This window comes from Grus americana, chromosome 5 (assembly GCF_028858705.1).
Source record: "Grus americana isolate bGruAme1 chromosome 5, bGruAme1.mat, whole genome shotgun sequence".
NCBI classification, from domain to species: Eukaryota; Metazoa; Chordata; class Aves; order Gruiformes; family Gruidae; genus Grus; species Grus americana.
This window is the reverse complement of record NC_072856.1, coordinates 43,980,680-43,996,144: the sequence shown is the minus strand read 5'-3', so window position 1 is coordinate 43,996,144 and position 15,465 is coordinate 43,980,680. Positions and strand designations below refer to the sequence as shown.

The following is a 15,465-nucleotide window of genomic DNA, read 5'->3' as shown; positions in this document are numbered from 1 at the left end:
GACTGAGCTTTGCATTTTAGCAATAGAAATGCTATTTACATTATTTAAAGATGCCTGGTTAGATTGTTTTCAGGGACACTGGCAGATTGATGGTGTTCTACTCATACAGAGCAATATCAACACAAAAGATCTGGTTCAATTTTGCATTATCAAGCACTCCAGTACAAGGATCATGAACCCCAAAGCAGCTGCTGAGGAATACTTCTCCAAACACCAAACGCTGTGTTAAGAGCCAAGATGTTGGTTAAGGAAAGGAGGACATCTTTTTCTATACAACGTTACACATAGGATGAAGTACTTTGGGGTCCCAACCTGGTTATGACTAGCTGTGTGTAATATAGATGTTAAATGACAATGAAAATACCATACTGAAAGTACAACACATGATTTCTCCACCCAGTTTTCACAATCGTACAAAACTCTACCATTGTTTAAAGAATGCCTTTGAAAGCTTTTACAGCTTCCACATTTGAATTATAGACTTTAAAAATATTCTTTTAATTTCTGCTTTTTCAGTAATGTTTATATTCTGTTTTGGTTGTTTCTTTCTAGTTGTGCAGGGTTTGGGCAGAAGTAATGGCAGGTTTGTAACACTTTTACAGTGCTACAAGTTCCCTTTATGGGAACTTAAAAGTGTTAAAAAATAAACATACATAGAAAAACACTAGTATTATTGTATAAAATCTTAGTGTCAAAAGACAGTTTAATTATAAACAGGAAATACATGACTTTTCAATTTATTTGCTTACTATGCTTTTGCAGAAATTAAAAATATATTTGCCAGCAGCAAAACTTTAAGCAAAAGACTTTCTGTCCTTTTTGTCTATCCTATCTCCAACTCCATTTAGGAGTGTTGTATCCTGGGCAATGGTCTCCAAAGAAACATTATGGTGCTTGGACAACACTAGGGTAAATAAACACAGTTTATTAAGAGTCTGCATCTTCATTCTTGCAGGACTAAACTTGGATCATGCTGTCTTACAAAGGTAAAAGGTGGCAGTGTTCAGCTAGTTACTGGCTCTCCTGCTTCTAATTCTTCACCTGTTGAAGAACTCAGATGCTTAGCTTAAAAAAAAAAAAAAAAAAAAGATGCTTGATAGAAGTAAAACACGGCATTAAACTTACTTTTTCCAAGTCATCCATAGCTGACTTTAACTTGCCTAACTTTCTTTGTATGGCTCCACGCCTGCAGTAGTGAAAAGCTGAAGAATGCTCTTCCTTTTCTATTAGCTCAGTCAGCCTTCTTACTTCTTCTTCTAAATCTTCAATACTAACTGTTGCACCTTCAAGAAGAACAGGTTGTATTGAGTCAACTAGTTCTATTTGTAGATTTGCTTCTTTACAGTCCACTGTCTCAGTTCCTTTCAGTAATTCAGTATCGCTCTCCTCAGAAGCAGTCCCACTAGGAGGGAACGTTTCCTCAAACCAGCAGATCCATATTCCACTGACCCACATACGAGCAGAAGTTTCTTTTGGAATTCCACCCCTTTTTTTTGCAAACTTTTCAAAATCTAACAAACAAGGGATGCTGTGGCTCCGATATTGTTTGATTGCTGCAGACACCTTGATACTGAATTTATCATGAATATGAAGCCTTCCCAGAGACACAGACCTAAGGAAAAATATATTAAAAAATAACTAAAGGTTCCCAGATACATTAATGATATCAAATTGCAATATGCCAGTCAACTATTCAAAAACCTATTGTTAGTTCTCTTGTTAATGATAATTTTTTAACTTATCAGTCTTCAATCAAAAACCATTATTGAAGCTGCAGGTAAGCAGAATTGTTCTGAATGATTCATGTCCCCAAAACATTCAGCACTTACTCGCAGTTGCATGCTTATTTCCTCCAAATCTAACTTAGGTTTACAAGGACAATGCTAAACCTAAGAAAGGACAATATTTCAGAGTGGACAATTACCAGCCTGGCTAAATGATAAATCCTAGATGGATGAATATATCAATGATAGATCCCAATGACATTAGGAAGAGGCCATAATAACAAGCAGAAGCAGCACCACCCAGAGATGAAAAAAAGCACTTGAATTTACAAGGACATTTCCAAAATTATAATCTGGGAAAATTCATAGTTTCCAAGATGAGAACCTTCATAAATGTTCAATATCAACATCTACTTTGAGATGTCAAAGTGAAAAAAACCCACAAAAGTCTTTAACAGAAACTCTCTTTATCACAAACAATATGAGACTTGCTAACATAGAAGGGAATACCAGAAGGGAGAAAATATTTTATACATATATGTATTTGTAATACTATGACCTAATATTTATACATATGTTTATTTTACACATAAGGATCCTACTAGGAAAAAAAAGGGAAATTAAATAAAAAATGTAGCAGGCTCATGCACGAATGATGTGCAAAATAGTACAAAGATGAAATCCCCTTGGTTTAGCAAAAGTGATATGAAAGCCTTAGACAGCAAAGAACATACAGTACCCCTGTCTGAAACAAGTCTTTGAAAAAAGGCCACCTTCTCCCTTAGTCACAGGTCTCTCTACCAGTATATCACACCATTTAAGTAGCTTTGATTTTCTTAAGAATAAACCTACTGAAAGGTGCTTAAAAGCAGAAAAAAGAAGAGGCTGAATGGAAAAATGGTCTGAAGGACCAGGCCTGAGCATGAGTGTAAGTACAATGTGGACACATATGACTGTACACAAAAATAGACAACAATTGGGTGGGGGGTTGCAGGTCACACTTGGAGCATAAGTATTTAAGAAATATCAAAAAACTAGCAAGAACATGAATTTATTTTCTTTTTTTTAATACTTGAATATTTTCTAAGGTACCCCATATCTGAAGTATGTAAATAATAAACATTCACTAGAAAAATATTTAGAGTGATACATGAAAACAAAAGGTTAAAAGCTACTACTTGTTTGATGTAATCTACAAAGTTCATGGTACAAAGGAGGTTAGTCCAGCCTAGCATTTTGGTTTCCTAAGAACTTGTCTTTCAAAAGAAAGGAGTTTGACTATTTTACCATGCATTTATAGTTAGATAAAACTTTTTCTGTTGTTGCATGAACCAACACCATTTCCATTTAAAGTGCAGTATGTACTAAATGTCCTCAAGATACCTGAGCAGTTTGGATTTTTTTCTTTGCATTAAAAACTATATATTATTCCTAAATAATTAAACTATTATTACTTAATTTCAGAGCAATATTTAATATTAAAAAGATAAAACCTCTAATTAGATAATACAGCTGCAAATTAAAATATATTCTTTAAAAAGGCAATATACATTAATTAAAGAAAACCTTTTAAGAATCTTTGGAGGTTGACTTAATTTCTTAATCACAGCTTCTAATATTCTAGGACGTATTATTTTCTTTGATTTCTTTGTTTTCCTTCTTCTTGGGAAAACAGTGCATTTAATCCCAGCTTTTTGAGGTCGCTCCACAACGTCATTCTCACTATCCTCTTGTCCAGTCAAATTAGGCATTTTTTCTACTGGTATATCTGTCTGCATTGACTGAGGATCATCACAGAGTTGATTCAACAGATGCTTGGTAGGGGAGCTTTTCCCAATCTCTGTCTCAACCTCTGTCTCAGCTATCTGTTGCTTCATAACCTTCAACTCTTTCATGCTGGTTTTGAAATTAGCTGACATATTTAACGTAGTTTCATCTTTGAAAGCTGTCATCTCGAGAGCTGAGACTGATCTTTTAATCAAACTTGTCTGTTAAAAAAAGAAAACTTAATTTATTTAGATATTCACTTGAAATAAGTTTTCTATATTACATTTCCTTAGTTTTAATGGACTGGATTATATTTTATGTAAAATTGTAAAGAAAAAGAAAAAAGCAACATGGGGACCACACAGTTGAAAAAAAATTATAGTATTTAATGGGAAAAAAGATGTGCATACCTCAGGATGTGTGTCAAAGCAAAGAGATCTGAAACATTAATTCAAAGTTATGTGAAGCTCATAAAGGGCTAAAATAATTTTTTTCTAAAAAGCATCACAAGAAATTTGAATTAAATATCCACAATCCTTGTAGGAAAGTTAAATTTTAAAATTAAAAATGTATGCCACTAGCGGTGGCATTTACAAAAAGATGAACTGAGATATATTCATGAACTCGGAAGACAAGACAGGAAGACTGTACAATTGTATTATATGAAAACACAGTTAATATCTGAATGGAATAATGCACCCTCATACTTTGTGCCCCCATCCCTGAATCACCTGACAAAATCAAAATCAAAAGAATAACTGTTATCTTCTGGTGTTTAATTGTTATTAATTATTAAGCAAGTACTATTTGCAATAACAAATGTATTGCTTCTCAGTCTTTTTGTTAATTCCAGTTCACTAAGTTGCACTATAATAGTAGGCATAAGACATCTTTGTCAAAGAAATTAAAATGCCATTTCGTGCCCACTGCCCAAAATTTAAAGAGGGATACACTTGTTAGTAATGAATAAAATAAATAAAACATAAATGAAACATTGAATAATTTTGAATAATTTTAAATTAGAAAGACAATCTTTATTTTAATAATAATTTAAACCACTCAAGTAAGTAAATATCTTAATTTGTGGTAATGCATTAAACTCTGAAGCTTTGAAAAGATAAAAAAATCTCAGTGTCACAAGTGTGATGCTTTTCTTTAGGAAAATTATATTTTTTAAAAAAATTAAGCTTCATACTGATTTATTAAAAAGCTCAATGTGAAGCTGTCATTTATCACTACACGTATCTATTGTTAGCTGTCATTTATCACCAAATCAAATAGTTTGACTACAAACTGCATAAATATTGAATTGTTACTTGATAAATTCTTTTACTGAAGTATGCATAATTTTGTTAAAGGATAGCTATCTGAATTCAACAAGACTACTTCTATTTGAACATGAAACTAGTATTTTAAAATCAAGCATCAATGCTCTAGTTCAAATTGCAAATCTGGTGTTTATATTATTTTAGTTATCATTGCATACAAACTGCTGCCATGCTTCATGTCCCTCTAAAATAACATGGTCACAACATTTTAAGCAGGTCTTTACAGACTACATAGAAGTTTTAAATAAATATATACTCCTGAAATTCTTACTGAAAATCAAATTTGTCAATAAAATATTACTTGTATAATGCTATCAAGGTGATCTTTGAACAAGTGTAAAATTTGCACTGTTTATTGCTGCTTTGTGTATTTTGTCAAACAACTAAACTTCAATAGCCATTAAAACCACATAGCACTTTACAGATTGGAAACTTGACAACACTGATGCCCTGAAATCTCTGAAATCCAAGGACTGACACTCTAAATCTTTACTCTGATATGTTGTTCCACTCATTTCAGGTGAGCTAGAGTACAGATTACTCACACTTATCTCTATCCAAATGCCTGTAAAGTTAACAGGGTTTTCATTGCAGAGCTATGTTCTCCTATTTAATAAAACCAATCCACTTGAAAAAGAACCTTTGAGGCTTTCACTTTTGCATCCAATAGGAAAATATTAAGTTCAATTCAGTTCAGTGGAAGAATTTCTTCCACAAAATCACAGTTCAGGAACAAATACAAGTAAATATAAAATAATACCTCTGAGCTCTCACTGTCAGAAAAATCAGGCAAGGATTGGCATCTTCTGAGTAAACGTTTTGTCTATAGATTAAAAAAAGCAAAATAAGTCTGAATTAGTCTGAGCCTAATATGAATAGAGCTTTCAAATACATTCTGCTTTTAAAAGCAGACACTGCTAAAAATAGAGCTAGTATCCAAAGAAATCTGTATTTTCACCAAAAAAAACAACCCCACCTTTGCCAGAGCGAAGGACTGCATTTGTCTGGATTTCTGGATGTCTTAAGCTCATTCCACTGCCAGATGTCCAAAAATCCAAGACACATTCAATGCACTCGTATAGATTAATGCTAAAGAGCAAGCATAGTCAGTGGACATATTCTATATATGTGCTGTAGATGCTCTAATCTCAGAACACATTGTGAATATGCCGTACTGTTGATCACCTAGTGAATTTACTGCATGCATGGAAATGTCTTTCCAATTAACATGTTTTAAGCCAGACACTTCTTAAAAGTGTCATATTCGCTCCGCATTCAATTACATCAGCCACACACGTATTTCTATCTTGGGAATCCCGGACCAAAAAAATGGCCACATAACATCACTACAACTATAATTTCCTATGAGAATATTACTTCTACCTGAGAATCTGTATGTGCTTTATCTGTTTTTAATAGTTAACAGACCTACTTGTAGCACAGTAACAGGAGGGTTTTTTTCAGTAAGAGACACTTCCAATAAGTCCACAAGTAAATGTGCAATAAAATACAATATTTTAGTAACTGTAGACTTTATTACTTCCCATTGTCATATCTAATGGCCCAGTCAACCTGTAGGCAAAGGACTACCAGCACTTTTCAGCTCTGCTGGACAATTACAAATCAGTTTGTAGTTACATATATAGCCATAACCTCTTTGTGCCTGCAGTCAAACATGATACAAAATTCCAAATAGTTTTTAGCCAAACACAAAATAACTATTTTAAGTTTCTGCTGCCAGAGGACATAGAAGATGTGCAAAGCTGACTGCAAAATTCTTCCTTTTTGACATACTGAATATGGTTCTCGTCATTATTTCTAGCCAGCTCCTGCAAGAAATGTTCAAACCAGCAAGTGTTCCTTTATCATAATTGAATTTATCTTTTTGTTCCACTTCAATGTCATCTACAAGTCATATTCTCTGTAATGACATATCCTCAGATACTCAGTCACTATTAAAAAAGCTTCTTCAAAGGACAAAAGCAAGCATGTCTTGTCCAGCATGTTTCACCTTCAAATAGGAAACACATTACCCAACATATCTTAACTGCTCTAATAGTCCAAACTTGCAGATGGAGCCCTAAATTTTCATATAAAACAGTGCTTTCAAGCACTAAATTATACCTGAGAGCTCAGTTGCAGTAATAATATGCTAACCTCAGTTTGCCCATTTCTGGCTGCAAATACATCCACTCATGCATTAGTTGTCCTCAATTCCAGCTGAGGTATCAGCAATATCCCTGGTCAGTTGGCAAAGTTTCAGCTGTTTTAGCTACCAGAACACTCAGTTGTACCTCATATTCTCTAGTAAAGAAATATTTTCTCATGACTAGATCTTCAAACTTGTTTTGCTATCTTAATTTTTAGTGTTACATTAAAAAAAATTGTACCATCATACACACCATTCCATAATCACAGAAATCATGATCATCTTGCTCAGCTTCTAAGTCTTCTTCATGATCAGTGAAAAAGTCTTCAAATACAACATCCTCAATAACATTGCTCTGAAATATTAATATATTTGCATACTTTAATGTGCAACACTTATTTTAGTCAGCTATAGAAAACATAATAACGGATAAATAAAGCCTATAACATATTTGAGCTAAAGATTTATGATGATCAAGACCAACATCATAGATGCCATTTATCTTAGGCTTCTGATAGAGCACATTCTTTAATGTGATTAAAAATCACACGGTGCAAAAAGGGCAGAGACCTGAGGAAACTGATTATTGCTACCTGATTCTCTAAAGTTTTTACCTTTAGCTTTGGTAATTTAGGTCAGGTCACAGTAGTCCACAGAGTAACAAGAACACAGGTCTCAATTTGGTCATAGTAAGACTAGGAGATGGGGAATTATGTCACGTTTATTCCTGCTATCAAATAATCCATGCATAAGAGTGCTTTACCTCTTTCACAGGAGTGTGAACTGGTCACAAATGCTAGTTTCTTTGTAAACCTTTGCCATATGAAGGTGCAGAGTGCTACAAATACAGGCACACAACAGGCACGCCCTTTTGCATGAATGGCTCATCTCTTGCAATAACGTAATCACAGTGGAGATTTTACATTCAAAACATTTCAAAACTCAAAAGGATTGTCATTTTCTAAAATGGACTTTGTTGAATATAAGAAACATTTTCTTACATTTTAATAGAAATCGCTGCCAGCATAGCATAGAAGAAAAACTACGCAAAAGTAGCTTTCAACATAAATGTAAAGACATTCAGCAAGATAATATAATAGCAAGCAGTAACTAAGAATAATTACTACCAGAAACTTTATTATTGTAGAAAATTAAACAATACTATTCAATATGTATTATTACAAGTTGTATAATGACTTATATACCATGCTTACAATATACAGAAGTGTTAATAAGATAGCAGCATAAAATACAACTATTACAATTAATAAATATAATGTTAGACAAAGACGTATATTTCTGCAAAAGATAAGAACACTAAAAATACATTTAAAACATTTACCTCATATGTAGGAAATAAAATTTCCTTTAATGAAGAAATTGGAGCAGAGAATTTTGGTGGAGCTGGAGCCCAAAACACTTTTAAAGCTTCTGGATAAATGGAAACCTTCAAAACCAATACAATTCAGTTAGTTACTAACACAAATCCAGTTTATAAATGTCTGTACTGAATCTGAACTATTAGGTGAAAAAATGCTGGTTTCTGCTAAAAATGATTTTGTCAAAAACAACTCCACCAAATACAACAAAATCCTGAGAGGTATAGAGCTCCACAGCCTGAATGAACTACCTGGTTTGCTCTTTAAACGTTTCTGTTTGTTATTAATTAGCACATTAGCATATTTTATTACTTCAGAGAAGGAATTAAGAATTGAGACATGAGGTTTCAGAACAATGCTCCCCATTGATGAAAAACTCCATATACATTTTTTTATATTGCATATTGTCAAATGTTGAAAAATCAGCAGAACTTTATTTCCAAGGTGTTCTGTTCTTTTGTTCTGTGACACAATTAAAAAACCACACTTTTCCCCTGGATTTTGTGACTTCATTTGTAGTATTGTACACATTTATTAAAATTATTTCTTACTTTCTCTCCCAACAGTTGCAGTTGTGGCTTTTTAAGACAATATTCAGCTACTTTTTGGCATTCATGTGGACTTTTTGATGTATGAGGGTGAAGAAAGTGAATCCCATCTCTCTGATTATTCTGGAATTGCTCTGAAATAGGAACTCCTTCATAACAAATTCTGCAGCAACATAAAAGATGAATAAATTACTGTGATTATGTCAGGTATTAACAGCACAGAAAAAGCTTGGTTGTTAAAAGATCAAGAAAATTAGGTAAAATTTAAATCAAATTAGAAATAAATGATGAATTAAACTTTTTCCTCAACTAAAGATTGAAAACACTTAATATACAATGGTGCCAAACTTGTCATTTTTGTAGCCACAGACCAAATAATTTTAATTTCACTTTGATGATCAGGTCCATGGTGTATATTATAGAAGTCACAAGAAAAATATTACATTAAGCTCTAAATTAGTATGAAATGCATACAATGCATAACTTCATGCAAATACACCACTCAAGTGCTGTGTTCATAGACAGATATACTTCAATGCCAAAGTGAACTGATTTCAGCAGGAATATCTGGCTGGTTTTGATCAGCTTCTTATGTGATTACTTGGGGATTGGATTCTGATTATTTTTTGTTTGCCATTTTTTAAAATAAATCTACCTATGGCAAGTGCCTTGCAAAAGGAATATTTCACTTTAGAAAGTTGTAGTTTGAAGTAATTATACCGTCCAATTTCCTATCTATCTAGTTTCAATTTCCAAAAACAGTGAACGCTTTTACACAACATGGTAACTTATAAGTATGTTTATATATTCATATGCATATATATAAAATCCTGTAAAAACTCTTCTATTTCCTTTGTTCCTGGCACCTCTAAAGAGAAATTCAGATTTGAAGGATATATTAGTACTATCAAGGTGTTAAAACTATTTTAGAGATTAGTAGCAACAAGTATTAACATTTATCACTTAAACAGATATTTTACAGGATTTATATATAAAATTGCAATGAATATTTTTATTTAACAGAGTGTAGAAGTTACACTTACATTTTTTGCTATTCTTCTTGTAGCTTCTTTTACAGTACAATAATTACTAAAGTTCTCACATAGTTCTTATTGTACTAGCAATTACAAGCACAGAATGCAATAAATGGTGAAATTTGTAATATATATACAAAAGAACAAGCACTCAATTTCATATATTCATGTAACCATATACGTATGTACACTAAAATGCACATTACATGGAACACTTTCCTCAAAACATTGGCACATTGGCATATGCCAACACTGACATCTACTGGTGTTAGTCAAGTTTGGGGTAGTTTTTCTGCAAACACTAAATTAATAATGAAGTCTCTTTGTTCATTCATGGAACTAAAGTATGTAACTTCTGTTACTTGCAATTTGACTGTCAGACGTACATCTGCTATAGTGGACTTGGTTCTCATCTATGCTAACTGTATTGCCATTTTACGACCTATTTAAATTATCAGAATACTGTGGATACTGTGGAAATGGCGGGGGGCGGGGGGGGGCAGCGAGTCTCCACATAACTGAGAACCAGCCATTTGATTTAGCAAACAAAATGCCTTCTGAAGTACATTTGGAAGTTAAAAAGGAATCCTTAAAATGTAGCACCACCCCAGAAGTTGTAGGTCTTAGAGAGAAAGATTATAGATCTGGGAGTAGTTCTTGAACTCTTTTTGGAATATTCCTTTCTTCAAGTAGAAGCTTTGACAAAAGATCTATTTCTTAAAGAGAAGAAAAACAAGACCTTAAAACCTAACTTTTGACAAGTATTTGGCCTTTCTTGTTTTTCTTTACATCTAAGTATTTGGTGGCTCTGACTCTTCAAGATGGGTGTCTGCATAAAAGGAATGTCAAGTGAAGTTATACAGGATACAAAAAGGTGTAAAATAATCAAAATATTCCTTAGTATTTGTAGTTAAAAGTGTTTTAAGTGAACAATGTAACAACAGCTGTCCCTCTTTTAGGGCACTTTTGTCATAAACAGTTTTCAATTCAAGGAGTTTATACTAAGTAATCAACTGTGAGTTAACGCAAAACAGCATTCAGACATTTCATTTCTATGTGAGAGAAGCAACATGGAGGAAAGCTCCAAGTAATAATGACACACATCTAATAACATTCTGTTTCCATCTGCTGGTAAAAAACTGTAAAATCAGAATGTCTAAGGGAGAGGCAGGCATTCCTGCATGAATGAATCTTAACAAACATAAAATGAAACTACAAATCCCATTAAAATTTTTCTAGGATATCTGCCAGGAACAGGTTTGACTATTCATATATAACTTTCATAAAATATATTTAGCTTAATACTTATCTTCATGGCTAAAAAAGTAGCTTTTTTAACTCTCAGATAACAGTGCTTGCAGAATATGCCAAGATTAAACAGGAGAGCTAAAGCAAGACACCTTTGCTATTTGATGAAATGAACTAAATACAGTCAATCCCAGGAGAGAGTTGTAGCTGACCTCAGGAAGTTTACACCTTGATAAACTGATACACCCTGCTCCGCAGGACGTTTTTTGCAGACATGAAAAGTTATATATATTTTTAAGCATGTGGATATTTTTCATAGTGAAGACAAGATTTTAAAGAAAGAATATTATTGCTTTCTTGATCTGATCTACCATAAAATACTGCCACTGTAGACTTCTTTGGACTTTGTTACAGTCAAACAAGATTCTTTCACAGAACTCAGAACTAGTAGAAAAAAAGATCTATTGCTATTTAAACAGTTGACAAAGTAATTTGAATTTTACTACGCACACTATTACACAGAAATCATGCTTACCCCCACATAGATCCTTTGCACTTGGGAAATTAGCTAAATGCAGGGAATTGGTCAGTAATGAAACATGAATGGTTTAAACAGACATAAATGTCAGGTAAATGATACCTTTGACCTTCAAGGCTCACATAAGGCAACCAGTTCTAAAAATTAAAAACAGAAGATGGTGGTAGATGGTGCCACTAGATGGCAGTACTCCAAAGAATTTAGTTTTCTGGATTTCGAGGATTAAACGAATTCAGCAAGGAATTTTGGTGTGGCCTTCTTTTTAAACTTTAATTCTCTTCATCTCCAGGGAATGTAGCTCTCAATGTAAAAGTTTCTTGCCAAAAATTTCTACCAATTCATAACGCTCAGACTCAGTCTCAATTTTCTCAACCTGTTGGCTACTTCTTGAAAACCAAACCATTCTCTTCTTCAAACCTGTTCTCCCATAGCTTCTACAATTCATCTCTCCTAGTTCCACTCCCATCTAACTCCTTCGACTTCCTGAGTATTTCAAGGGGTTCTGTCCTCTACTGTCTTCTCTTCTTCCTCTATTTCTAGTAGTGTTCGAGTCAAAGACCATGTACAGGTTCCCTCTCCATGGTAATGAATCACTCCATTCTACATCAACAAAAATATCAGATGATCTTCCTCTTAGGGATGTCAAGCTGCCAGTGCTAGCTCAGCAAGACTGAAAGATAAGGATCTTATGAGCCTTTCCCTTTTCATCCTTCATGGCGTCCCCACAACTTTCTTTACCACTATAGTTAGCTTTCCATCATTCACACAGACTCAGAACACAGGTATCATTCACAACATTCTAAAATTGTCTTTTTCTAATCTCTCTACAAAGCTAAAGTCTGGTGTCTAATTTCATATCTTGCTTACTGTCACATCCATTTATTTAGCCTAGGCAAGCATCACCTTGTTCTATTCAGATTCATTGAAAGCACTACTGCAAAGCTCATAGTTGCTTACTTTCAACGTTATTCCATCCTTTGAAGTAATAAAAAAAACCATAGAAGCTCATTCAAATATAAGATACTCCTCTGTTTTCAAAGCCTTCACAGCTTTTCCTTTTTTGTCATCTCTAGATCAGCAGGGACTTCTGACTCCATCAGTGAATTCCTTAGGTTGGGTTTTTTCCCTTTTTGAACATCTTTTTTGCCCACCCTCATGCTGCCTCTCACATCTGAGAAAAGCTCACTACAGCCTTCAATTTATTCTCTCAGAATTTTCTTAAATCCTCTTCCACCATGACCTGCAAAACAGTTAATGGCTGGGCTACTGATATGCTGAAACCCTGCTTACAATGCTGATCAGTGTCCTTATTCTCACTGAGTCCTTATATTCTCTGTATCTGTCCAACAGACAGAAAACGCTGCTGAATCAAAAGCAAACACTTCAATTATGGCCATGAATGACATTCATATGCTACCCAAATTCCTGACAGAAGCAGAAGGTCACAAAAACTGAAGGGAAACATCAGGGCCTAATCCTGTACCCTGAACTAATGCCATCCTTGATGGTTAGGGTAATCTTGACTACATCAACAGAATTCAATGACTAAAAACTTTCATAAAGCAATTTATGGATTCATATTTTAAGGTCAGAGAGAAGCATCACAATTACCCAACCTGACCTTCTAAATAATACAGATAATAAAATTGCATCAGTATTCCTGCATCGAGCTCACAATGCTGGGTGAAACTCAGGATATACCTCAGAAGGAAATCCAGTTTTGATTTAAAGGCTGTAAGCAATGGATAATTTCAGAAGCTGCTACTTTCATTGCTATACATTGAAATCTTATAGCTACTCTCAATTTGTCTAGATTGAAACCTCAACTACTCTGTCTTATGTTTTCTTTTTGTAAATCGTCTTGCATCACAAACTATACCATGCAGGTAACATATTCAAACCAACTCTATATCTCTTGTGTAAAAACAACATAATGATCTTTTTAAATGTCTTAATATAGAACTGGTATTCAAGAAAAAGAGATCGCATGCAGGAATCGACACTTCTGCTAGAATGGTATTTGGAACACTTAAGTGCATTAAGTGCACAACATTCCTACAAACATTCATATAGAAGAAGAATCATAGATTTAGCCAACAGGAAATCTGCTGCCCCTCTCCGGAACTTAGATTTTTCAGGGACTGCAGGCAGACATTTCCCTCCGTTTCAAATCCAGAACATGGAGCCCTCTTCTAAGGGTGGATGCATCCACTCTTTCAAGGAAGGGCAAGGTGATTATTTTTTTCTTTTACAGGACAGGAAAAAAAGCAGAGCGGTGATTTCTACCTTTTTATGATAATTCATTATTGAAGCACAGAGCCAGGAAATGAGAATTCATTGCTTATCTGAGGATTCAAATCTCACTCACCATTAGATTATTTGACCATTCTAGGTACGGGAAGTTGTGCTGTTGAGCAGAAAAGAATGCAAAAGTCATGCAGCCAAGAGAGAGAACAAGTGGTAACATGACTATCTCCATTGTCAGAGCACTTACCTGGAACAGAAAAGCTCTGTGTAATATTTCTAATCCCAAAACTTTTTTTCTATATTATTGCTAATGTCTCACCTCCTTTATTTTAAGATAAACATGTTTAATTTAAAGTTCAGAGAGTATTACACAGCCATCTTCTGTTGCTTATCTTTCAAGACTGTAAAGCTCCTTTCAGAGTTACTGCTTTTCAGCATACAATCTCCCCTCCTACAAAGGATGACCCTAATTCCCTATTCTTATCCTTATGACCTTGCATTTGGCTGCACTAAAACACATGTTTTTCAAGTGAGCCCAAGTTAACAAGCTACACAAATTGCCCTGTAAAACTGACCTAGCCTTATCCTTATTTACCACTCTACCAATCTTCAGATCACTACAGATTTTATGAGCAATAATTTTATATTTCTGGAGCTGGTGATACATAGAAACTATAAGTAGCAAACCGCCAGTCTGAAAAAGCCTCAGGAAAAACTTGAGAGTATTAAGGCTCCAATTCTGAATATTTTTACGTTACTATATAAACTAGAAAACCACAAAAAAGCAAAAATGTAACCAAAGTAATAAGCAATGAAAAAAAGAATATGCTTCATATTCATTCATGTGCACATCATTTTAGTGCAAAACACGTAAAAAAAAGAAAAAAGAAAAAAGCCCAAATATTTAGAAATTCACTACCATCAAATATAAAAATTGTTAATATAACAACATGATAAAACTGAGTAGGCTTATTCCAAAATCCATTTACATTTCCTCACTACTACTTATAGAACAATTTTTTTGACAGATCTCTTTTTACTTGCTGCATCACCCTTAGAAAAATTAACTGTTATGCATTTTGTTCTACTTCAGCTCCTCATTCATTAAAGATGAAGGATCCTGCAGTTATCACATGACTACTTTTTACATATGCAATGAATACTTTTGACAAGTTTATCTAGGTCCCAGTTCTATACGTGCTTAACTTTGTGCATGTGTTGAGCTCAACAAAACTACACTCAATTACTTAAAGTTATGCTTGTTCCTAAGTGCTTGTAGAATCAGGATTGAGGTAAGATTGTCTCTGTGATAAAGGGCTAGTGGGTGTGCACTTTAAACCTTTTACTACTGCAGAATTTTACATTCACAGAAAGCCTACTCTATTTGCTCTGTATTTCTTGTTATTTCAATGGGACCTCTCCTGTGAGTAGAATGAAGTATAAAAATTCATATATTTATAACCTAAATCGTGACATATAACTTAATATGTCTATAAAATGCAA

General features: G+C 33.9%; 1 protein-coding gene across 2 annotated transcripts in view; it reads right to left on the bottom strand.

Moving 5' to 3' along the window:
• TTC6 (tetratricopeptide repeat domain 6) overlaps positions 1 to 15,465 on the bottom strand; it is a 63,793-nt gene that overhangs the window by 31,090 nt on the left and 17,238 nt on the right. For both annotated transcript variants that reach the window (XM_054827786.1, XM_054827785.1), the window contains exons 7-12: positions 8,899 to 9,058; positions 8,311 to 8,415; positions 7,222 to 7,323; positions 5,580 to 5,642; positions 3,291 to 3,712; positions 1,126 to 1,612 (exon numbers count right to left, since the gene is read on the bottom strand). In XM_054827786.1, coding sequence (XP_054683761.1) covers positions 1,126 to 1,612; positions 3,291 to 3,712; positions 5,580 to 5,642; positions 7,222 to 7,323; positions 8,311 to 8,415; positions 8,899 to 9,058 — 1,339 coding nt within the window. The remainder of the gene's footprint in view (positions 1 to 1,125; positions 1,613 to 3,290; positions 3,713 to 5,579; positions 5,643 to 7,221; positions 7,324 to 8,310; positions 8,416 to 8,898; positions 9,059 to 15,465) is intronic.